The 26792-nt window shown below is 38.3% G+C and overlaps 1 protein-coding gene and 1 long non-coding RNA gene across 6 annotated transcripts in view; one reads left to right on the forward strand and one right to left on the reverse strand.

Annotated features, from left to right (window-relative positions):
* The window catches only part of LOC141381264 (uncharacterized), a 94784-nt gene that overhangs the window by 42941 nt on the left and 25051 nt on the right, over positions 1 to 26792 (reverse strand). Inside the window, exon 3 of one of the 4 annotated variants that reach the window (XR_015481090.1) lies at positions 19618 to 19722. The exons of the other annotated variants lie outside the window; for them this stretch is intronic. This is a non-coding gene — a long non-coding RNA (uncharacterized LOC141381264). Of the gene's footprint in view, positions 1 to 19617; positions 19723 to 26792 lie in introns of those variants that run through there. 4 annotated transcript variants of the gene reach the window in all.
* Positions 12595 to 22014, forward strand: lfng (LFNG O-fucosylpeptide 3-beta-N-acetylglucosaminyltransferase). 2 transcript variants are annotated; one of them, XR_015479489.1, is made up of 9 exons: positions 12598 to 13125; positions 17352 to 17400; positions 17655 to 17757; positions 17853 to 18006; positions 18101 to 18186; positions 18270 to 18435; positions 18529 to 18614; positions 20199 to 20761; positions 20976 to 22014. XR_015479489.1 is itself a non-coding variant. In NM_130971.3 (8 exons), the coding sequence occupies exons 1-8, from the start codon at positions 12712 to 12714 to the stop codon at positions 20263 to 20265; spliced, it is 1125 nt and encodes a 374-aa protein (NP_571046.2). In that variant the 5' UTR covers positions 12595 to 12711; the 3' UTR covers positions 20266 to 22014. The 2 variants fall into 2 exon arrangements, 1 of the variants encoding a protein (NP_571046.2); NM_130971.3 differs by having other exon boundaries at positions 12595 to 13125; positions 20199 to 22014.

The following is a 26792-nucleotide window of genomic DNA, read 5'->3' on the forward strand; positions in this document are numbered from 1 at the left end:
GACTATTTCAGTCCTACTGTGTTAGAAAACAGCAATAAACATTTTCTGGAGTATTTTCATGTTACCACTCTTTAAACGGATAAAAAGGACTGCGTGTTGTGGTATGTCATACACAAACCTCAAATCAACACATTCTGAGCACAAATCAGCAACTCGCTCCTGTCATTTGGCCTGCAGTGACTAGTAAGTACAACAGGATTCAACTGACATTTATTTTAAAACATAGCATTACACTCAACAGTGATGATTCTGTGTTATTTAAATGTTTCTGTAAGTGTTTCTGAAGGATGACTCTCATGCTTTCATACAAACTGTATTTGACTGAGCATACAATGATGAAACATTAATATTATGAAACTGTTATCATCTTTAAAATAACAGTTATCAGTCTCAGTTTTGAGGTGGTATTCACTGGTACTTCAAAAAATAAGTGCAATGTACTTATTGTGTTTATATTGTATTATTATACTGTATAATAAAAGTAATTACAGATAGATATAAAAGCATAATGTAAAAACGTGCATTGTAGCCAATGGTTAATGTAATGTGAGCACATAAGTAAGGTCGCTTAATATAAAGTGAGACTGAAATCAGAAAACTTGTTAAATGTTTTGACAGTTTGTTTACGCATCAACAGCAGCATAAGCCTTGAAAGTTTAAGTGTTGCCTCCGTGTAAACTATGAAATTTTATTTTATAAAAACAATGACGTCATGCCCGAATTACTTCATAATTCGGGTCTTCAAGTCATACTTCAAGTCTACACATGTACTTGACAACCGAAATAACAATGGTGAACTACAGAACTGTATGTGCATGGGTACAAGATTGCACAAGGTATATTTACTACTACTATTATTATTATTATTATTATTATTATTATTATTATTATATTATTACTATTTTTTTATTATTGAAAAATTTTCGAACTGTACTCTGATACTTTAGATCAATTAAATGTGTTCCTGATAAAATCTATAAATTATTTCTTTGCAAGTATGACATTTCTTTCAGCAAGGAAAATTTAAAATAAAATAAAATAAAATTAAATAAAATTAAATAAAATTAAAAATAAAATAAAATAAAATAAAATAAAATTTAATTTAATTTAATTTAATTTAATTTATATAGTAATTAATAAAATAATATAAAGTAAGAAATGTGTGTAACCACTAATATGACATCTATGTCAGCATGGAAAATAATAAATAAAATAAAACAAGCATTTTTACTTAGATATTATGTTGTGTCTTTAACAAGCAACCAGTTACTCTTCCTCACATGTGAAAAAAGTACATTACATAATGTATTACCCACAAAACTGTAAATCAGACTAGCAAGTCACACACTAATTCCTCTGATGTCTGTAATATTATTTTCTCAGAGCTCTGTTGAACCAAGGATTACCGCTGAAGCTGGCAAATCACACGTTATCTACCCTAAGTCCGATGAGACCGAAAATTTAGGACAAGTGAGCTCATCAGCCAGCCCTATCAGTCCGTGCTATTTTTCCCACGTCTCACGCCTCTCCCTCGGTGGGTGAACCGCGATTAGCATCACACGCACACAAAGAGAGTCTCAGCGTTTTCCCAGCGCACTCACTGTCTCCTGCTCAGCACTTTGTGCTGCTTCCCCGTGAGATTCTCACACTGCAGCGCTCTCTGTCATCCTACCCCTCCACAGACGTTTTGCCTACAGTTTCGCTTCCCAATAGTTTCCTTGTCCCACATTGGAGGATGACGTCCCCTGTGACCACACAGATACTTCACATCACAAAGCCTGTCCGAAACTTAACATCGCTGACACAAGACAAAAACAAGAGGACATTGGCAAAAAAAAGGAACACAACAAACAAACTAAATCAAGCTCTCTGGGTCTTGACTGTGTTAATTGGTACTGTCCCGGGACGCTGTTCTCACTTCTCTTCCAAATCCACCGCATGTCCTCACATAAACTGCAACCTCAATTAATCTAAAGTGGATGTTCTGTGTCTCACAGGGCTGTAAGGCAGTCATTCATTAGCAGGTTCTCAGGATAACAGGCCTGGGTCAAAGGTGAAGTTATGATGGGACGAGAGTGGAAATGGGGGAAGGCTGGAAGTAGGACACGAGTGGGGGTCAGCAGTTATGCAAATGAACCGGTCTAGATAACAGGACAGTGCAGACAGCAATTAGCACAATAGAGCAGTCTCGGTTATTACTCTAGTTTTTATGAACTAAGCAATAAAACAGGACCACTGAAAAACACACAGACTGCTTTCCTCTGGAGATCTGCAGTTTTGGAAACTCTAGGCTGAAACTGGGCAACATGTGGTTCTTGTTAGGGAGGACAAATAGACAGGAAAACAAACAGATCAAGAATTCATTTTGGAGCTTGTTGCAGTTAATGAGAGTCTACAGGGGTTTTGTGTTTGAAGTTGTCGACCACTTAGCGGTGTTGAGGCTTTTGACACTTTGGGCAATGACTTTCGCACTTGCAGCTATGACTGGTGTGGCCTTCATCATCAATCTGAAACAGTGTTTTATGGTGTTTAACTTACACACTTCCATGTCACAACGGCTTTGTGCATCAAATTCACATCCTAAAGCCTGTGCTGTGATTTCACACCCAACTGTTGATACACACCAGCTGAGAGCTGTCAGTTGAGAGACGTGTTATCATGGGGGAAAACAAGGGAATGAAAAGAACTATGATTTTGATCGCTATCTGTGTGTTATAGTACAACACCGCAAAGTATGAACACCTTGCTTTGTGCACTTTCTCACAGTTCATCCCATAACAATAATGTATTATGATGCATCCAGGTCATGACGAATAAAGTGAATTTAAGAGTTGAATACACATCACAAAGTCCTTATTATGATGGGGGAAACTCATAATTTTTGAGATGGGGGCATCTCAGTGAGAAACATGGTGAAATAACTTATCTACAATAAAGAATTTGCATAATTACATTTCAATACTTACTTTTCAATATATATATATATATATATATATATATATTGATCAGTAGACGGAATGTATGGATGCGAAGTCATGTTGTCAGTCACAACTGCTCTTCGTTTTCTGTATAGGCAGAGTTACCAAACGCTGCTATGTTATTGTAACTTATCAAAAGCATGTAAAATGCCATCTTGTGTTGATAATAATGATTTGAATGCACAATGTCACACAATGTTGTTATTATAACTTATCAACTGACAAACGGACAGTGGTGTGTGTAACATCACAGTGTAAAGTAACAAATAACAAATACTCCAATTATTGTAATCGAGTAGTTTTTCTCAGGAATTTTACTTTACTAAGTATTTTTCAAATGTGTACTTCCCTTGATTACATTTGTAGCGCAGTATTGTTACTTTTACTCCACTTATTTCCTTCAACCTGCAGTCACTACTTTATTTCTTTCTTGTCTGTAGTAATTGGCTAAAGTAGAAAAATCAGTCCTGCGATTCCTGTCCGATCAAATCGCACATAGAAGGTAAACCACTTCACACTAAACAACCTCAATACATCAGCCCTTTATAAATGCACAAACTTTTAGAAGCATTAAAAATGTCCAAGAATATGTCCAAAAGCGTTACATGCAATGATTCAAGGACTGAATGAAAAGTGAAAGATGGTGACTGTATGATTACTGAAATCATCAAACTGCCTTTAACAATCACTAAATGGAATGAATGAAGAATGGAAGGAAGGGTTGAATGAAGGAAGGACCAAACTAATGCAGAAAAAAGGAAAAAATGAATGAAGGAAGGATTCAAGGAAGGACTGAACAAACTAAGTTTGGAAGAAAGAAGGTAGGAAGGAAGGACGGAAGGAAGGAACAAACGAATGAACGAAGGAACAAATAAACAAACAAACAAACAAACAAAGCACCTACTGAAGGAAGGAAATTAAATATGAATGAATGAATGAATGAATGAATGAATGAATGAATGAATGAATGAATGAATGAACGAATGAAGAGAGAAACAAAGGAAGGACCAAATGAACGAATGAAGGATTCGAGGTAGGACTGAACAAATTATGGAAGGAAGGAACAAACGAATGAATGAATGAATGAATGAATGAATGAACAAAGAACCTAAAGAAGGAAAGAACAAAAATATGAACAAACAAATAAATGAGCGAATGAATGAAGGGAGGAATGAAGGAAAAAAACAAAGGAAGAAAAAAAAAGAACGAAGGAATGAACAAATGAATGAATGAAGGACAGAACAAACAAAAATGTAAGAAAGGTTGGAAGGAATGAACGAATATAGGAGGATCAATGAATGCACTACAGAATGTTACGTTTACACATCCCTCACAAACTGCATGTAAACGCACCAACCTTTCCCAGCGTAATTTGGCTACTTTTTACTCATACTTTCAATAGTATTTACAACAGATACTTTTACTCTACTTGCACTACATTGTACAAATGGTCCCAGGAGGACTTAAATGCAGTATTAGTTTAATCGGCAGAGAGTTGAAACTCTTTTGATGCCATTTGTATGCATTTAAATACATCAGTGCTTACACTATGCAAAAGTAATCCAATCAGATGTATTTTCTACAACCTCTGGAAGCCATCTACAGCAGGATCAAAACATCAGATCCCATTTACGTCTGTATTTACTCTCATTGATTGATGAAATGCATCATAATATCAGGTGTAAATGGGCCATCATTGAGCTACAGTCTTCTGTACTGGCTCTTTAGTAGCAGTGTGTAATCAAAAATATAATTCTGAACAAGGGAAGTTACAGTGCAAAAACATGGTCTGCTTTCCTGATGTGCAACCAAAACAAACTAATGTGACTTAGCTTCAACATTTGCCAGTATTGTTTCCCCATTTGAATTTTGGAGGCGTCGACTCTAGGTGCAACTAATTAGATTTTAAAAAGTCAGCTAAATTTGTGTATTGTATGATGGACGTATTTTTGAACAATTACAAAGTTGGTTCATTTGTAATGCTTATTGTTTTAAAATGTGGTCTGACTGTACAACCTGTACTCTGCCCTTTTTCCACCCTAATTTCCCTTATAGTAATTAACCATGATTTGATAATATATAAAACTAAAACATGTTTTTTGTAGTTAAAACTGTGATAACCACATTTCGCCAACATTTTGCTACATTAACCATAGTATAGTATGGTGATTGTAACAAAACTGGTTATACAACTAGTAATCAATGTGCCAAAAAACAAACATACACATAGAGTTAGTACACTATACTGTAATAAACCATGGTTAATGTTAATAAGGGGTGTGCATGTGACATTTTAAGAAGTTTCAGTCAATTGGAAACCTTTAAAGGCATGTAAATACACATAATGAGGCTAACTACATTAAACAAATACACTACAGTTCCCGTCACATCTATTCATCCAGGTTAATATTTGAATATCAACAGCTTATCTCACCAGTAATTACCATTGAAAGCACCAGGAGATCCAAATAATGAGATCTCCTGATATTCTCCCAGAGGAGCCATCACAGCATTCCCAAAAGTCGTTTAGCATTTGAATAACCAAAATGGGCTGGAGAAAAGGTAATTCACCTCAATAGTGGTCACCCCACCCTTAAACCCATATCTGCAATTTCCCATTGTTGTCAATGAAAACAAAGGAAACTGTTCAACATCTCAGTGCCTGATACCAAAAAAAAGTCTAAGATACATTGCAACTATTTAGGGGAAAAATAAATAAAAGCTGGAATTGTAAACAACAGCTTCGCTAGATTGGAGCATTCATGAGAAAGGACTATCCAAATTACTACATGAGGTTACATCATTACAACTGGCAGTGTTCTCAAAAACCAAAGGTGGTAAAATCTGACAACTTAAACCCACTCTTGTTTTTGTGACAGGAATGCGATGGGTGCTTCAGGCAGCCCTATTGGCATGCAGCAAGCTATTAGAATGAGAATAGAGGCCTGATGAGAGAGACCTACAGTAGAGCTTTAGAGCTTAATGGGCTCCGGGCAGCACAGAAACATGTCTCAGTTTTCAATGGTTGGCTCATTGTCCCGCTCAGCAAGGTAGTGGCAGGCCACAAAAGGGGAAGGGTATAGGTTGAAGAGAACTCTTTCAAAGAGGCTGAGTGATCCGGAGCCTGATTCACCCACAAACAGCAGCGTCCTTGTCCCAGCTCCACTGTTCCAGAGCTATACAAAAAGAGCCAAGCGGGTTCATTCCCAACAATACACCTCCCACTTCTTCCTCAAACTCTAATCAGCCACAAAATATTACTGTCGACAGGTTTGGGAGATGATTTACTTCTGCTTCTTGTATGTAAATCCTACACATGGTTCCAATGCTCTTTATATTGCGGTTCCAAACTAATTATCCAGTAAATTATGGAGATGATGAGCAATTAATTAAAGCGATCCTCATGACTGTGTTATGTGTCAGTATTTATTTGATAGAACTTTGAAAGAAAACCTCGCCGCATGACTTGTGTAATGCTGTAACACAACATACATTAAGCATTTGTGGTTGAGGACAAGCCTGGACTTGCCTGGGGTGCAATCTGACCCCCAAATGCTACAGAATGGCCATCTAATCCATTGCTAAATTTCTCATAATCCATTTGACATGGTGGAAACAAAGCACAAGTTACACCAACAGCAGCTGGCGCTGTGACATGGACCCAACATCTGCAATAAATGACACTCTAACAATCCCCAATTCTCAGAATAACAAAATTAAGTCTCTTCTGAAGCATTGCAGAATCTGGCGAGGACGACTTGTGAATCAAAGGCTTGGATGAGCCCTGAGAAAGCAGGCAATGTTTATTTGTTAAAGTTGTTGGAAAAAAGGGCGCAAACCCAAGTCATCTGAGAGCATTTTCACGTTCACGAATATTTATTCCAAGGCTCTGTATGAGAGAAGGACAAAGTCTATAAAAAGGGCAGTGGCAGAAGCCAATAGCTCTGTTTATTCTCCCAGCATGGCTGTGCTAGCATTGATAGGATTACAGGTCACACCAGAAGTGAGAGCCAGGGGACTCCGCGGCCCCTCAGAAGCTGCATTATATTTCTCTGCTCGGGACACAAGTGTAGAGGATATGCTCTGCAGGATTTATAGCCCCAAAAAAGACAAATAAATAAAGAATGTTTTCTCGTTATCTGGACAGAGTAGATACTTTTTCCATCAACTGAAATAGATTCCACCCAAATGGGGCGAATATAGTTTCATTGTATCACTGTGCATGATATCCAGGGCCATCTTTCATCCAAGAGCTTTGGAGAAAAAGAACGAAAGAAAGAAACAAGACAGTGAGACATTGAAGCTCCAAGGACAGACTCGGACTTGGCAGAACTTGGTGCCTGAATGATTCAGTCGAACATTTCACAGATCTCCATTAAATACGCCAAACGGCCATGACCTCCATCTGAAAGAGACATTTTTTCTCCGTTTGGTTGAGCGAAGAGATGACTGTATGTCATTTATTGTATTCAGTATTTGAACGTTTTATTTCAGAGCTGACCAAAAGAAAGAAATTACCCCCCCCCCCCCAAAAAAAAAAAAATCAAACAGACCACCTAAAGATGTACTACAGTAACTCCACATGAATACAGCTAAATGGTTCATTATGTGAATCAGAACAATAAACAGGAGACCGACAGAGAACCGCTAACCATCAGCACACAGGGCATACATACCCATTGTACAACGATACAGTGGGACGCCACATAGCCGTCATCCTAACATACAGCTGTTGTGAATTTACCCTCCATCATCAAAGCATCTGCACAATGGTTGGAGGGAAAGGAAAAGACAAAGATGAAATAAAAATGAAATACAGAACGGATGAGGGAAGGATGTGCCTTTATCAACATGACGGCGTTTCACCACTCCGAACAGACCGCTCTCATTACCCAGAGTTTCTATGTTAGTACTTGTGGTGCATGGAGGGTATTAAGATCAAAGCAAGTCAGTTTGCATCAAGCGAACTGTTTAAACTAAACGGTCAGATAAGACAACTCTGTCCTCAAATACAACTAACATGCTGAAATTGCTTTGTTTACCCTGCGCAAACAGTCAAATCCCAAATCAAACAGTTGCGCCAAGCCTTGAGAGCTTGTGTTCTGGCAGGCGGGAAAGGGGGATATTCAAATCTAGTCTTATTTAGCAAGGATGCCACACGCATTGCAATGTTGTACCTCTGCTTTGTACAACTATAAATAGCACAGATGTAATCATATCCATTCCTTAGAGATTCTCCATCATTCAGTTCCATATGTCATAGTGGGATAGCGGTAATGGGGTTGCAGCGTTGTTACGTTTATTAGTGGGATCTATGGGCATTCTTGTGGTGAAACGGGTTCCACTCGAATGGGAGATTTCATTTAATTGGAATTCAGCGGTAATGTCTTCTGATGGGGAAGGATCCGGGATGTGGTATGGAGGGCAGACGGGGGCTTTTTTTTTGGAGAATGATAGAGAGGTTGCAAGAAAAGATTTTTTTCTCTCCTTTTTTTTTGTTAGTTGTGAGAGGAGGAGGAGGGGGTGACTGGCAGGAATCTGGGATATAAGCGGAACTTTAGCATTGTGTGGTTTAGTCTTGCTTTTCATTGCACAGATTGTCTGAGAAACCTTGCTGAAGTGTTCCTCCTTTCCAGAGAAAAAAAGGGCGCTGATCCTAAAAAAGAAAAGAGGCCAGTCGAGGTTGACCCCTCTGCCTGGTTTCTTATACTTGTTTTAACAAAGTTTTTGTGTAGGCTACATCAAAAGATTAACAAAAGACAAAATCTCTCTGTAGCAGCACTGGAAAGTTTGAACTTTCATGTCTTGAACCTGTAGAATATATAAAGGAGCAAAACTTTGTTATATTCAGATTTGCTCTAAATGACCATTTCTCAAGTGTTGATTATCTTTTTAATCAAAAAAGGGAAAGACATTAACAAAAGATGCTGTTTGCTAAAAGAAAGTTTGATCCTTCCCACTTTGTCGTAGAACTGCAGAATTTCAAAACTTTTTGTTATATTCTTAATGATATCCTCCAAAATGTCTTTAATCATTTTATCAAAAAAGAAGAAGAACAAATAATGCTGTCAGTCAAGGGAAGGCTTCACACATCACATTCACACTTGGTCTAAAGAGGACAACTTTTTGTGCCCAATCATACACCTAGCGCTATAAGGCACAAGATGTGTATGACACGATTTGTTGCTATTTACACACCAACGCAACTATAATTTCCACATTTTGCGCCACATTTTTTTTAACATAGTAAATACATTTTTTTTTCAGTTTATTGATGACAATTTGGATTTGTATAATGTTATCATTGTTAGTATTATTTGATTATATGCATATTTATATTTGTTTTAATAAAAACAAGTTTAGATTTGTCCACCTGTCGGATTTTGTAAAAGTATGCATCACCATATGGGCGTGTGTTTGGATGTAACTCTTTTTTGAGCACACTTCGTTATTATTGTTTATTTGTTTGTTTGCTGGAAATTAAAACTGAGTTTAGAAATAGTTTTGAAACAAATGAAATTAAATATGTAGACTAATGTATGTCTTTATTGGAGCGAGTTTCCAGCCTTTCCTTATCCACCAAGTGAAGTAAAGAGTAAAAGTAAAGTAAAGAGGCTGAATGGAGCAGGCTCAGTCTTTATCCTATTAGACAAATAGTCTGCTTAACTGTTTTCTTGCTAGTGAAGCATTTAGTTTTTTACTTGTTAATAGCAAATGCGCCATGGTGCGACTCAACTGACTCCTAAAGGGAATGTGAGATGAGACGCCTATTGGTTTATTGCATATACGCTCAAAACACACCCCTAAAGCCTACACTGAATCTGCGCGCACAGAATTTCACAGATTTTAAACTCATCATTGATTCTGTTTATTTATTTGTGTAAATGTTTATAAATTTATATTTATTCCATTTTTTAATTAATTTTAGCAACATTATTGACTAATTTGAAAAAATTTATATGATTTATTTACAATAAAGTTTTAAAGTAATATTTTCTGTCTTTTAGTAGATATATTATATTAGAGACTTGCTTTGTTTACCAAATAAAGTGAATCTAATTGGATTTGCATTTTGACAAGTTAAAAAGGTATTACTTTTATTGCATATATTAGGGTTTTAGTTACAATACTCCCAAAATCATTCTACATAAATCCGCAGATTTTTAACAAAATTCTGCGCAGAAATAGCAAAAATGTCAGCAGATTCCGTCTGGCCCTACCCCTAGCTCATTAAGAGAATAAGAACAACCCTGTTAGACCATGTGCTGGGGTACAAACCATAATTTTTCGTCCTTAAATTAGCAAAAGGACATTCAGACACACCCTAATGCTTTTGCGCCATATGCTTCAGATTTTGCGTTTTTAATGATATCTTCCAAGTCACTTTTTCTTGAGTGTTACTTAGAGTGCATCAAGAAAGTATTCATAGCTTTTTTATGTAACAGCCTTATTTCAAAATGAATAAAATTCATTTATTTCCTCAAAATTCTACACACAATACCCCATAATGACAATGTGAAAAAATATTTTTTTGAAATTGTTGCAAATGTATTAAAAATAAAAAAGCTGAAAAATCACATGTATAGAAGTATTGACAGCCTTTGCTGTGAAGCTCTAAATTGAGCTCAGGTACATTCTGTTTCCACTGATCATTCTTGAGATGTTTCAGCAGCTTAATTGGAGTTCACCTGTGGTAAATTCAGTTGATTGGACATGATTTGAAAAAGCATACACCTGTCTATATAAGGTCCCAGGGTTGACAGTGCATGTCAAAGCACAAACCAGGCATGACCCAAAAGCACATACCAAAATATCAGTAGAGTGGCTTCACAACAACTCTGTGAATGCCCTTGAGTGGCCCAGCCAGAGTCCAGACCTAAATCCTATTGAGCATTTCTGGAGAGATCTGAAAATGGCTGTACACAGTCCCTTCCCATCCAACCTGACAGAGCTTGAGAGGTACTGCAAAGAGGAATGGGCAAAAATTCCCAAAGACAAGTGTGTCAAGCTTGTGGCATCATATTCAAAAAGACTTAAGGCTGTAATTGTTGCCAAAGGTGCATTAACAAAGTACTGAGCAAAGGCTGTGAATACTTATATACGCGAATTTTCAGGTTTTTTATTTTCAATAAATTTGCAACAATTTCAAAAAATCTTTTTTTTCACATTGTCATTATGGGTTATTGTGTGTAGAATATTAAGGAAATAAATGAATTTAATCCATTTTGGAATAAGGCTGTAACATAAATAAATGTGGAAAAAGTGAAAAAAAAACATTTGATAAAGAAAAAAAAAACGATGAACGTTAACAAAAGATGCTGCCTGTCAAGAGACAATATTGAACCTACACACTTTGTCTTGAACCATCTTAAAGAGTAAAGTAAAACTTCTTGTTATATACTTGATGATATGTTAATGACCTCTTTTACAGAAATATTAAGAACTTCTCAGCTGTTCAGTCTGAACAGTGGGGGCTTACTTGTAGTGTCTGGCTGTGGCATGCTTTGCAAGTAAGCTGTTGAGAGGGTTAGAAGTAGGATCTAAAGTGTTTAAGTCTGTCACCAGCAGTTGCTGAGCTGTCAGCTGGAAGTCACGGCCAGGGTCGTGCTCCCAGCTCTACAGGCTCTTCATTGCAGAAGAGGCGCCATTTTTAAGTAAGCACAAGGAACACGCGGTTGTTTGAAGGCCCCACAAGGTCAGCTGCCGAGGATTGACTGGAGCGCGCCATTATAGTGAGCCTGATGTGAATGTTGACATTTAAAAATGGCTGGTACTTGGTGTGATGTCTGCAGATTTTGTTCAGTAGCAGTGTTTTTTACACATATGAAAACATGTCCCAGTCAAATTTCACCCAGAAGCAGGCAAAGGAAAACATAACATTTTGTTATTATATATATATATAATATATATTATATATATTATATATTATATATACATATAATGATGATGGAAAATCTGCATTGCTTGAAAAAAAAAATACTTTAAAATAGCATGCATTTAATTGTTCTTTTTTCTATACTGAATAAATAATGACAGAAATTAAAAAAAGTATGTTTAAAGGTGGATTAAACACAATGCTATATTTTAGAAGAGCAATAAACGCTTTTTTTAGTTTCAGAGTGTTTATTAAATTTATAAATATATATTTAAAGTTAAATATTATATGCATTTTGTGTAGAAACATATGGATTTTGTTACAGTGAATAAAAATTTGTGCTATTTTTACAGACAGCCGTGGTTAGTTTTAGAGGGATAAAACATTTTGACAACAAATCGTCTTGTCCATCTAAAACATTTGAAGCATACTTTGCATAAATATTTACAAATCTGCACACCCTGCTCCTCCTGATAATGTGCAATTAACACCAGTTAACAGCACAGACAAACACACAGACAGTTTTAAAAAGCATGCTTTTTTTTTTTTTTTTTGGAAATGTTTACTCCTGTTCGTGCTCTTCACCTCCCCCCTCTTTGTCCCTCGCCTGCTGTCCTTTGACGCGTCCTCCTATTGATAGTCTCTCCGCGGTTCCCACAGCACAATAGCCATCAACGCCCCGCCCACTGGGCGTAACCAAAGCTGTGGGCAGTTTATAAAAGCCCCTCCGAGTGACAATGAGGAGACTCTCAGCGCTACTATGCAGCAGTCGGATGACACGCTTGTTTTTTTAGAATAGGCTTTTGGAGGGAGGTTTAGATAAATGCTGTGTATATAAAAAAACATAGTTTATTGAACATGTTGAAAACATATCGCGGAAAAGTCGTGGTCTCTCTTGCGGGAGCCACCGTCACCTGTCTGGGGTTTCTGTTGTTTCTCTCGCAGCATCAGCGGATTCAGGCGGACGGGATGCAGAACGAGAGCGAGGTCGGGTTGCGCTCTCTCCAGAGTCTGGGAGATTCAGAGACTGATGATGGAGCTCAGCCTGAGCAGAATGCAAAGAAAGGATTCTCTGCCTATTTTTCCAAGCTGACCCGCAGCAGGAGGGAAGCGGATAAGCCCAGCGAGGCACCCGGAGCGGCGACAGACGCGCCGCCTGCGGAGGACATCAGCGCGGATGACATCTTCATCGCAGTGAAGACCACTAAAAAGTTTCACCGGTCCAGACTGGATCTACTGCTGGACACCTGGATCTCCAGAAACATGCAACAGGTATACACTGTTACATATTGTTTCTAAATCTTGTTGCAAATTTTGGTTTGCTTAGTATTTTAAAAATCGTGTGCGTTAGAAAAAACAGTTTTAGTTATGAATTTATCCATATTTGCATTTCAAGTGTTTAAATAATTTTAGTCTTTGCTGTTTTATACAGCCTCTTTGTAACACTTATTCCCTCTTTCTAAAAATAAAGTTGCTTAACCTGTGGAAATTATGGTTTTGTGCTGAAGACAACTGGGTTAGTGGTGTTGCTACAAAGACTTTAGCTCATAACTTTTGTTTTTATTTAGCATAAGCAGTATCACAAACCCATTAAAATGTCATGTTTGTAGTCATTAGGTGATCAAATACATTTATATATTCCTGAAATATTAAAAAAAACAAAAATAAAATGCACAGATTCACAATCTCTCTGTGCTGTCTGTGGCAATGGTTGTATTGCTCACAGGGTGGCTGTAAGTCCCCCCTGCTCCCCTCCTGCTCCATTGTTTGGGGTGTCCCCGTGAATACTCCAGGCCTAAGGATGCATCACAGCAGCAGCTTCAGAGCTGTCCCCTTCTCAGTGCTAACAAAGCGTCTTTCTGAAGGGGGAAAGAAAAGCTTTGCCAGCCCCTTGTCTCCCACTCTCCATGGGAACCGGGGATCTGGAGCAGAGGCTGGGTCAAGCTACCCAAGCGGTGGGAAAAGAGAGTCTTCGTTATGGAGATGCTGGGGGGCACAAAGGGACAGCATCTATAGGCAAGGAAAGGCTTTTCAGCAACATGCCGAGTTGACTCAGTATGAAAATACAGCTCTGAGAAATAGGCCTCTTTTGCAGACAGCACAAAAGCACTCTCCGCACCTTGACAGCAGCAAGCGCAGAGCAGTCAAAGTGATTTTACCCACCATCTAGAGTAGTCGCTTATACTTTTTTACAAAAGTCAGTTTAATTTGCCTCGGGGCTCTGTCACAATCAGTTTCCTTCACACCTTAAACACGAGTAGGTTTTATTAATGCTATTTGAATATGGCTCAGCCATAGCAGCACTTTTATATTCTTGCCGCAACCGAGCATAAAGAACATTGTTTGTGACATTTGTGAGAATATGAAAGCATGTGGAATGTAAGAAATCATATCAGATGTCGTGAGCACACATTAAGTCAGTTCAGATTTGTCTTTTGCTGTCCAGCTAAACTGATACAGCCACTCTACAGGCTTCAAGGTGAGATTGGAAAACTAATACTGAGCTTGTTCAGTACAGGAGTTGATAGAAGTTAACCCACAGAAGAGAGAGTTAACAGCAGGGATTAATAGCAGCAGCTGGTGGGGAGCAGTGCAGACATAAAAGACCACTGCAGCCTAGAATACAAGGGGGAGTTTCTGGAGAATGAGTGCCAGGTGGCTGGGTCTCAAAGAACAAAAGATGGCTCTAATGCCAGCTATACAAACCCTCAGAGTCTCAACATGTGGACATGGAAGGCCGCTCTCAAATTATTTCAACATTCATCCATGCAACACCTGAGTACGTTGTTAAATCCCAGTTATTGTCATCTGAACGGCCGGGGATTATCCCAAGGACTCCAGTGTACTGTTTGGCCACTTGCCACAATGGCTGGCACCAGACAAGTGTTTCGCTGGGCCAGGCATTGTTAGACCCACAGCATGGGAACTTTGTCACATATGTCAAGTGAGATGATGCGTGACTGATATTGCGAACATGTTAATAGGGGTTAGACATTTGTGTAAGAAGGATCGTTTCAGCCTGCTCACCTATTTCAGGTGCTGGCCTGACGGGTGATGTATTGGACTGTTTACATGTAAACACAGAGAGTAGATCCAATCTGTGCATGCTGTTGACACTCATGGCAGCCTGTGGCTCATCATGATGGGAAACTGTCTTGTCTTTGTTTAGAGTTAGTCACAGTCAGCTAGAAGCTCCCATACTCTTGTCAATACACTGTAATTATCATCATTATTATTGCTGTTGATGTTTTTAAATGAATCCCCATAGCTGTTTCTGCATGAGTACTTGTTTCTGATTATAAAATGCATGCTTTGTAATTGTCTTGACTTGATGAGTCAGGACTCTTGAATAGTGTTATTCTTTTCATTCAGATCTGCTTCATTTCGAATTGTTCACGCTACAGCTTCTGGCTTCCGCTGTTTCTCTTAATTTCCCCCCTGGAACAATACAGCTTCCCCAGTGAGAGAAATTCACAACAATGAGAGAACAGCCTGTGCTGCGGCCCGCGGCTATAGTATCCGGTGTCCAGTTACACAGACAGCTACCAAATAGCAGTCAGATCAAATGCACACTTGTAGAATAAGCATGGCCAAGCTCGTAACTTCTGTCTGTGAAATGTAACTGCGTAATTACTCACCTTTGTCAAAGTAGATTTTCTTCTAGGGTGAAAACAAGCTGGTAGAAACTGTGAGGATCTGTTGTGGCATGAGTCAAGTGCAAGAATCTAGTCTCTAATTGGCACTGGTAGCAAAATTAGGCATGTGTGGTGTTTAATAGAGGGAGTAACATCTCTCTACATCCTTCCCGGGTAGAAGGAGACAGACAGCCAGGCTCCAGGGTCTGCCTGGCCTAAATGCCAAACCTTCCTTTGGTGGGGTGGGAAGCCCTAGCAATCTTTGCCCACTCATCAGATCTCCAAACAACCAAATGAAAACCCCCATCCTTTTTTGTGTGTGTGCCGGGAAAGCTGGGAAAAGTGCGTTTTTGAAAAAAAAAGCCCTGACATTTATGAAAGAGACCACAAAAGGGTCATTTTGGCTCACAAGATCTTCAATAAAAGGGAAACTGAGAAACAAAGCCATGTGCCACGAGAGGCCTCTCTTTAGTTAACCACTGCAGCTGTATGCAAATTGAGGCAAACATATTTAGGATTTACCCAGTGAGGTCTTTACCCACTCCTCATTGTTTCGATGCAAAGGGAGCAGGGCTGGGGGCAAATGGCCACACACACACACACACACACATTTCCAATGCACTAATCAGTTCTGAGGTTTCTCTCCCTGTCAGTGCCCAGCCTTCCTTGGCAGCTGCCTGCGTGATTAGTCTGCCCTTTCAGCGGAACTCTGCGCAGATAGCGCCAGCCTCTGATCCTCTACCCGTCCCAACCGCCAGCCCTCCCTGAACAAACAGAGGCATTGGGCCTTGGCCCCAGAGTGCTGCGCTAAACATCTGCTCAGAGTTTGTTCTGCAAACCAATCAAACATTATCTGGCAATGTTTGAACGGTCAAAAAAGTGACTGTGGAAAGGGGGGTTGAGTCCACGTGCATGCTCGCGTTTAAAAAGCATCACAAAGTGAATCCACTGTTGAGATAAAGATCAAAAGCAGCTGAAGCTTATAAGAGAACATTTTTGTAGTGTAGGTGTACATGTTCAAGGCCAGTTGGGCGTGGGCAGGTTGACCTGTTCAGACACGTGGCTGTGATAAAGCGGCGGGTGGCAGGTGCTGTCTCACCTGAGGTGGAAAGCAAACAGGTTTACGGCAGTGCATGGCCAGGGGCACGCCGCCTTTTCATCAGTCTGTCTGAGGCGTGTGGTGTCTTTCTCTCAATGGCTCCTTTGAGCTAGGGCTGCCGCCTCGCACCTGCTCTGTCTTATCTTCCACAATGCGCTCCTAATCCCACCCCGTCTATTTTAATGTTAACAAAGCCTTGAGGGGTCAGACGTCAGTGAATGCACATTCTCTGTGGTGAATATGTATTCATCATTCTGAGTATGTCCGGGAGAATGGGACCTGGTGCTTCTTTCTTTTTTCCAAATGACTTGGCCATTCTTTCTTTGGGACGTTTTAACATGTCTGAAGTGGATAGAGGGTCGAGGAAAGGAAAGACTTGGGAGGTGTTCAGGGGCAGTGGAATGGGGGTGGAGGGTTGGGGGGAGGATGGGGGTAAGTGGGGTGGTCTGCTCCCCGCTTTGTTCTGGGCATGGGATGCTTTGGGGTGCGGAGCAGTTGCCATGGAGAAATTGACAACAAGAACAAGAGGCCTTTATTTTGGGGGGTAGAGTTTGGCTTGTTTAACTTGCTAAGTTTTCCATGGCGTAAAACCCAGACAATGGTTCCCAATCAAGCCGCTTGGGATAAATAGCTCTTGAAGACACACGATTCCAGTTTGGAGCTTGTCAGTTCCTGTTTCGTCTTTGCTATGGTGCAGTGATTCACTGATGAACTTGTGTGACTCTGTTGAAAAAGCTAACTAGGCTTTCTCTTTGTTTTCACAGACATACATCTTCACAGACGGCGAGGATGAGGAGCTGAAGAAGAAAATTGGTGAGTCCAGCTTCCTCAAGCGAAAGTCACAAGGCTAGAAAGAAGCAGCCATTCTTTCTTTGATATGTGCATAGTTTGGACGCAGCCTCCTAATCCTCTTAAAAATCTTGTGCTTAGCTAAAGGGGGGCTGGCATATTTCGAGAAAGATGGTATTAAGTCACCTGACCTCTCAGATGATGGGCATTTCTCAAGTGAGACGTATAAGAGGAGCATTACATGATCATTGACAGAACCTGTCCTCTTGTCCACACAGGAAGCCATGCAATCAACACCAACTGCTCTGCTGCCCACAGTCGCCAGGCTCTGTCCTGCAAGATGGCTGTTGAATATGACAAGTTCATTGAGTCTGGAAAAAAGTAAGCATGCATGAATAATGCTACATCATAAGTACTTGTTTTAGCATCAAAGTGAATCACATTGGATGTTCTAATGATATCCCTTCCTGGATTAGGTGGTTCTGTCATGTGGATGATGATAACTATGTGAACACGAAGACACTTGTGAAGTTGCTCTCCAACTACCCTCACACTCAGGACATGTACATTGGCAAACCTAGCCTGGACAGGCCAATTGAGGCTACAGAAAGACTTGGGGACAACAAAATGGTAAGTATACCAAAACATTTTTACATATATTGGTATTAAAACTGAAAAGGATCATTGAGAATAGAAACTAATGGTTTTTGTTTCTTCATTGCAGAGACCTGTGAATTTCTGGTTTGCCACTGGAGGAGCTGGTTTCTGTATCAGCCGTGGGCTTGCTTTGAAGATGAGTCCATGGGCAAGGTGAAAAAAACATTCAACTATTGTGATGTTAGTTTGAAGATATTAGCAGACTTTGTTGACTTTCTTCAATCTTTATATAATAGTGGTGGCCATTTCATGAACACTGCTGAGAAGATCCGTCTTCCTGATGACTGTACCATTGGCTATATCATCGAGTCAGTTCTTGGGGTCTCTTTGACCCGAAGTAGCTTGTTCCACTCGCACTTAGAGAACCTGCAACAGGTGTCCAAATCAGAAGTACACAAACAGGTAAGAAACTTCAATGAAAAAACTGACAAGTGCACTGTTCTGTGAAATATTCTACAGTTGTGCTAATGCAGTTTTCTGTACAATTTCATCTAGATTACATTGAGTTACGGAATGTTTGAAAACAAGAGGAATATCATCAACATGAAAGGGGCTTTCTCTGTTGAGGAGGACCCATCCAGGTAAGATGGTTTCCGGACACAACTATAGGCCAACAACCTACAGGCTTTAACCACAAATTGCTCTAGACAGATTACTTTTCATTATTAAGTCAGTTAATTACAGCTCCTTATAATACACTTGCCTTAAATATTGTACATAAATTCAATTGTTCTGTAAAAGTCAATTCAGAAAAGCAGAATAATCGTATTTTTTAGTTATGTGAATATATTCTGCAGATAAATCCTATTTTTCAGAGATAAATAAGTTACATTTATTATTTTTTAATATTACAGGTTACAATTATTTCATGAAAATAAAAGGTTTAAATAATTGTGCATCATTTACAGGGTGTATGCGGGGTCTTAAAAAGTCTTAAGTCCACTGAAATATTGTCTTGTAGGTCTTAAATCATTTTAAAAAGGTCTTATTTTCTTTCAGTTATGTAAAATTACCCAATCAATCCAAAACACATCCGATCACCAACAACACATCTCAATAAAACTTTTTAGTAAAACTACTCATAACTAATTTTATAACTGTAGTCTTTTGTGCAAACATATAGTTTTTAAGTTGTTTTTCAAGTTGTGTTGAACAAAAATATGTGTATACAACTAAGGTTTGCTTGTTTTGACAAGCTATTTAAAATATGTGGCTAATGACTAATTAGTTTTTTTTTCTGCTTGGCCATTAAAGATCATTGCAAATCAATTAAAATTTAGCATCTAGCCCTATATTAGGCTGAAATTTCATTCTTCATGGTCTTAAAATGTCATAAATTTGACTTGGTAAAACCTGCAGAACCGCTGTATTTAGTAATTTGAGTAATTGTGCGTTTACTTTAGTCTGATATTTTGCATTAAAACTTTAAATTTCAAGAAGTTTATTATATTTTTTAAACAAAGTCCTGTTTTGACTTTTAAAAATTACATTTAATTTTCATTGTCTTGGTTTTCAGATTTATCTGGATTAAGTTAAAATTTACATTTTTCACACAATTTAATAATATAATAAGTAGTTAATTACCTTTTTGAGGTGACACCCAACACTTGCCTGAAGACCTGGTTTAGGTGTGTTTGGTCAGTATTGTAGACTTGTCACTTTGGATGCCCCATTTCTAGATGATGTCCACTGTAAAATATTTGACTTTAAATTCATCGTAAATTACTGGCTAATAATTGCATTACTTTCACAGTAAAGTACTGCATGTAAATTCACAGTAAATTACTGTGAGGTACTTCATAATAACAGTAATTCTGTAAATATTTCATAATATCAAAAAAAGGTGCCTGTACTAGCATAAAACTAACGTGTATTAATTTCTATGTTGAATAAAATATTATTAGTGTTTGAATTCCTACAACTAATGTGATATAGCGGTTTTTACAGTAATTTGCTGTAATCATGATTACAGGATTACATGCCTTAATTTTACAATAAAAGTCTGAATATGTATGATTAAACAGTTAAATCCTTTAAAGTGACACTAATGTAATTTACTTTGGAAAAATTACAGTAACGTTGAGAAATTCTGGGAATTTTTACAGTGTATGTATATTGCATACATGTACTAATTTAACCTCCGTTATTTTTATGTTCTCATTTAGGTTCAAGTCAGTGCACTGTCTGCTGTATCCAGACACTCCTTGGTGCCCTCCTCAGGTTGCCTACTAAGGCGACCGGCTCCTCTGTTGTATCCTCGTCTCTCACTGCCTCGGTATCTGAAAGGCATGAGGGACCAGTGTGGTATTGGGCTGTGTGACCGCTGCGTTTACTCTGCAGTGGCGCACGGCCTTTCGCGGTTATTCTGGGCTGCTGTGCGGCCCGCCTTTAAACAGTTCCTTCCTGCCTGGTGCCTGAGCTTCCTGTCCGACTCAGACACGACGCAGGGCCCGGCTTTCAGAAGGACGCTTCCATCGCCAAGCTTCGCATGCAATCAACTGTGCTTTACGTCATTACTGTTGCTTGTATCCCATTTGCAATTCTCATAGAATGTAACTTTCTAGTATACCCAAGCCTTTTGCCAGCTTTATTTGCTTAGTTTTTAAATTGGAATTAGCAAATACTTTATATTGATTATTTCTCTCTCCAAATCTCATTCAGGACGTTTTTTTATCCCTCAGGTTTGATTTAACGATTGATTTCCAAAAGAAATATTCTGAGAAAATCAGTAACGTAGGTGCTTTAATCATCTAAAGCAGTGTTTCTCAACCACGCTCCTGAAGGACCACCAGCATTGCACATTTTACATGTCTCCCAAACCAAACACACCTGATTCAGATCAGCAGCTCATTAGCAGAGAATGAAAGACCTGTAATGCTGTGACAGACTAAGGAACCATCCGAAACATGCTGTGTTGGTGGTCCTCTAGGAATGCGGTTGAGAAACACTGCTCTAAAGGACTCCGGACACAATTAATGAAATGAAGGTCCTTTTTATTTGTGAATTTCTTTCTTTAATGTCAGTGTTATTATAATTATTATTGCTGTTTAGTTGATTTTGACATTTTGTGCTGGCAATAGGCAAATATTCCGAACATGCTGGCAGGTTGTTTTAATCTGCAGTATATGAGGATTGAGCACTTTTCTCCCTAAAATCTGGGCATTTTATTGTGATTTTAAATCTTAAAGCTGTGTGAAATAATGTATCAAGTGCCCTAAATGTTAAGATCTTTATATTATTTAATGCCAATGCATTCACACAATCTTTGCAGATATATATGAAGAGATTTTTGGCATGATTTATTAAAATATTTTATTGTTAGCTTTTGCTCAAAGATGTACCTAAGTGGGAGTTGCACAGCTTGGTTTAAAGAAACTGTTGGTTGCTCAAGTAAAGCGTCTCATAGCAATGGCGTTTACTGTTGTGAATTGGCGCCAGGGCCACTGTCAACACAATGTACATTGTTAAAACAGATGGCAGCTAAAGTTGAAGACGTGTTTATAGCACAGATCTGAGTTCTCTGATCCCTTTTGCACAGAGTGGTCTGGCCTAGAGCCACAGTTTCACAGTTGGACATCACTATGCCAACTATACAAAACATGCTAAGTGAGAGCTTGACATGAGCAACAACAGTGATCCTAACAGAGTTTCGGTTTCTCTTTGGGAATGACCCATATTGGGTGAGCCTGTATATCTTATTTTAAAGCAGTATTTATGTACTGTGCTATTTGAAAACAACTGTATTTGTACATAATTGTTTAGATATTATTTGCATTCGGTCACTTGTGGATCAGACCTGGTTCTGATGATTCCTATCGTGTTTTTTAATGCTCTGAATTTCGCTAAAGGCTGTAAGTTACATTCCAGTATCTGGAGTCATTGTTCAAATGTTGTCATCTCAGGGATCACAGTCCTGATGTTGTTACCTTGGGCTGCCTTGGTAATTCAGCTTTTGAATAAAGCAGCATATTCGCTAAAAAACTTTTTGAGAATTGTTGTCTGTTTTCATTTTGGACACTTGCATATTTGTGACCCTGGACCACAAAACCAGAAATAACATTTTTGGAAATTGAGATCATTACTCTCATGAATGCTTAATAAATAAGCTCTCTATGGACTGAGACATGCAGGAAAGCTCAGATACTAACAATCAATCGTAGCCTGAAATTCGTACAGTACAAATGGTTAATGCGAACATACATAGCTCCCGCTATATTGCACAAGTTTAACGATAATATTCCAGATACCTGTATAAAGTGTAAGGAGGTAAGAGGTACACTTTACCACTGTATATGGGAATGTGTAAAAGTGAAACTCTTTTGGCAAGGTGTTATTAAAATAATTGACCACATTTTATCAAAGAAATGACTATTAAATCCTAAGATTTTTGTCCTGGGTAAATATTCTTTTAGACCTCCTTTACAAAGCAAAGAGGTCAGATTGATAGACGTGTAGTTTACAAGCTTAACATAATATTGCTGTTAATTGGAAAAAAATATAAATGAACCTAGAATAGGAAAGTTGATTAAAGAAATAGCGTTGCATATGTCAATAAAAAAGATCACACATTGTCAAAAAAAACAAAAAAAACAAAATGTGTTTGAAGATATTTGGAGACCTTTTAAAAACTTCCTGAAGTACAATGTAAATGTTGGCAGTCTACTACAACAAGAACAAGCTTAGAAGGAGTAGGGGAGTATCATGGCCTAAACATAGACTCAGGAAACACTCTTTACCTAATTTAAACATCATTTTTTTCTCATTTATTTTATTATTATTTTTTAAAGGGAATGTGTTGATGGGAGGGAGTAAAGGGTGTAAAACGTTTGCTGTGACTTCATGATTATTAGTCTGTAACTGTGTAATCTGTTGTGATATGCAAATTGAAAAAAGTAATAAATATATTGTACAAAAACAAAAAAAAAAAACTCTCTATATCTGATAAACAACAGTAAAAATCTGGAATCTGAGTTGTTCATAAAATCTAAATATTAAGAAAATTGCTTTTAATCTCTTAAAGTCAAGTGCAATTTTGGGCTTTCTGCCTGGATTTTGCCTACCCAATTTTAAAAGCTTCCCAAATCCACATGCAGAGGTGTAAATGCAACATTTTAGTGTCATTTTAAAGAAAACCCCTTTGAGTTTTCATAAAACACTGTTGAAAGTGAAAAATAATTGTCTTTTTTTCCTCAAAAAAAATGTTTTTTTTATTTTATTTTGTAAACTCAAATTTGAAAGTGTATCATTTAGGTTCTGTGTGATCTGGGTTGCTGTACATGTCAGCAGTCATAAGAAAAAAGAAAAAAATGTCTCTCTCATTATCTATGCAAAAGTTATTCTGTTTCAACTGATTTATGATTGAACTATTTATGGGGGTTTTGGGCCAGTTCAGAGCTTTAAAATGTATGGATGCAGAAGTAAATGAAGTAACAGGCCGGTACCGAACCCCAGAGGGAGGTTAAAAGTGTGCAAATTAAGTGCTAAGAAATGCATATTTCTCATCAAAAAGTTTTGATACATTTAGGGTCAGAAATGTATAAAATGTCTTCATTGAACTTTTTTTTGGCAGAAAAAAACTATTATTATGACCAATGCAATGCATTTTTGGCTAATAAAAATTATTTTTAAAATGCCACCAAGGTTGAATTTAGTGATTTGGGGACCCAAATAATTCCACCCATAGGGCTCAACAGGTCTAATATGCACCTTATTGATTGATTTATTTATTTAGTAATTTATAGCACCTCTTCTTTTCTACCTTAATCTACATTTAAATCTACATTTAAATGATTTGTTTTCTCAATGTGACATTAACATGAATTCACTGAAATACAAAATGAGCTATTTTGTTGTTAAAACTTAAACTGCTTTTAAATCTGCTTTATTAATGGCATGTTCCACTGATCCATGATTGGGGAGGGGGACACATTGGCACACGTAGTAATTATTTAAAAATATTATTTGTTAGACCCTCACCATGCAAAGTGCAATAAAAATCTATGCTTTATTTAATTTTTAGAAAATAATTTATTATTTATAAGCGACCGCTTACCTCATTAATTGGTTAAGTCCATCCCTGCATACATCATAAGACTGGTTTTGTGGTCCAGGCTAATATTTTTTAGATTTCTGAACACAATTCTGTCATTACTTGCTGACTCTCCAAACCATTTTCACAAGTAAAAAAAATTGCATGTTAGTCTGTAACTTAAATCTATCATATGATTACACAGAGAGAAAAAAAAATCATATTTAAAATGCTTTTCTGATATGACATCATCTTTTTTTTTTACTGAATGGAAGAAAGCATCATGATTTTAAAACATTTCCCTCCAATTGCTCAAATTAATGGAAGCCAAACAGAATATTCGGTAAACTATCCCTTTCAACAATACCCAAGACAAACAGAGAAAAGGACACACACTTACAACATCGCAACACACAGACAACTTGCATCAATCACTTCGAGTAAAATCATTGCCAGACCGCAGAGGTTCAGAGGCCAGTGTCTCTTACTCTGTCAAAATTGTTGTGAACTGTTACTGAAGCGTGCAAACCAAACAAACTCGGCCCCTCGTGGGTTTCGAGCGCTGGCACTGACCCGTTGTGTGTTGCTCGTTGAATTAATGAAACACACTTGAAAGTTTAGTCTCACTCACTCATAATTTATTATTCTACAACGACTGCCATGGGAAAGAACATTTCCTCACTACCGGCCCTTTCAACACACCATTATAGTCACGTCATCCGAGGCCTAGAACATATAGGGGGGACTGAGAGTGAGGTAAGATTTGTCACCTCATTCATTAAGCAAACTGCGAACATGTGGAAATGGCTCCATTACGTTAAAATATTCTCATGTAAGAATGCAACCCAGGCTCATTCTGAAAACGTACCTCTATATACATTTCTGGAGACTGTGAAATATGTCCTACACTCTTAGGGTGCTTTCACACCTGTGAATCGATTCAGTTGTTCCGAAACAGAGATTAAAATTGTTACATTGTTGCTCTTTGCTCTTGGAGCGGTTCGCTTTCACACTGCAAAGTTTCTAATCGTACCAAAAGAGCTAAAACAAGTCACGTGCGAGTAAACTCTCCTTACATTGGTCAGAGTGTCAGGGTTTATTTTGCAGCTTTCCGCTCAGCTGTCAGGAGAGGTAGTGGTTTGGTGATGATTGACAGGGTGCGCTCGCGTGACGTGTCTGAGGAGAGACACGGTGGGGAGGGGTGAGAAGGGTGCGCGACGATGCCTATTTGAGGACCGGGAGAGAGACGCGAGATTACCGGGAGATCATCACTCGTTTGCGGGCATCCGGAGACTCGCGAAACTTCCCGCCATACTCATAATTCTCTCTTCATATAGCCGTAAGACTATTATATATCCATAAAACACTAATATAACCGCACTCGGATCGGATCGCTTTCTCACTGCAATCGAACCGCTCCAGGGTTCGTTTCAATCGAGCCGAGACCACCTCATTTAAGCGATCTCGGAGCGATTACTTTGGCGCGGAACAGAGCGCGATTGCCCTGTTCACATATGCCAATCGAACCGCGCTAACTGGGCAAACGAGATACGTTCCGAAACAAAAGTGTAGGTGTGAAAGCACCCTTAGAAATAAAGGTATGCGTTCTGTAACTGGGGTGGTACCTTTTCGAAAGGCACAAATTTGTAACCTAAAAGGTCCATATTAATACCTCAAGGGTACATATTAGTACCTAAAAAGTACAAAAGTGTTCCTCTTAAAATTTGTAGGTACTAATATATCCTTTTGAGGTACCAAAATGGATCCTTCAAGTACAAATGTGTACCTTTTAAAAAGCTACCACCCCAGTGACAGCTTGCATACCTTAATTTCTGAGAGTGTAGGAGGTATTTTTTTGCAGTTTTTATCTTTTCGAATCCACGAGAGGCCGCTGTGTACATTTTTTAAAATCTTCAATCTCTCTCTCTCTCGAGTGCCATTTGCGCCTGTTCTTGCGTAAATCCACCAAAGCCTGATGACTCTATATACATTTCAATGTACTTAAATATATACAATTCGAAAGACTGACTGACTAACCGACCAATCAACTGACCCACCCCCTCCTTTCCTAAACCCAACCAATTTTATCAATTGACCTGTCCAGCCACTTCCCTAAACCCAACCAACAAATTTCAAAAGAAATCCAGAAAAAGAAAAGCCTTCATCTAATTTTTATCACGTTTTCAAATTTCACCACATTCTCAACCTGTAACGTACATGTTCATTTATTTATTTTTTTGGCTTCTGTTTTGTTTCACCTGTTTCTAGAACCGTTCTTCACCGGACTCAAACCCTGTTGTCATGGTCAACTCCTCTCTGCATCTCAAGTCCGCAGATGTACATGGTGAGCTAACGGGACAAACAGGTTACAGTGGGAAAGCTGTTCATAAAAATGTAAGCAGACAGCTGGTAAGTGCAAAAAGGAATGGCTTCATACCGCCCCATAGCATTCACTTTAAAAAATGAAATGCAGCCATATGTACTTCTGGCTACATACTTTGAGGTCTCTAGAATCGTACATAGGATTACGTTTTCAGAATGAACCTATGTTGCAAGAATGCTAACTGTTTTAATATAGGCTAGCTGTTGCAATAAAAAAGATTAGAATTTATTTTAGCTGGTAAGTAAATGTATTGCCTTGTATGATTATAAGAGTGAAATCTTGATTGCTTGTGAATTTAAATGTAAATGTAAGCATGAACAACACAATTTTACAACATAAAAGTAACTA

This window comes from Danio rerio, chromosome 3, assembly GCF_052040795.2.
Source record: "Danio rerio strain M-AB ecotype USA chromosome 3, GRCz13ab, whole genome shotgun sequence".
Taxonomy (NCBI): domain Eukaryota; kingdom Metazoa; phylum Chordata; class Actinopteri; order Cypriniformes; family Danionidae; genus Danio; species Danio rerio.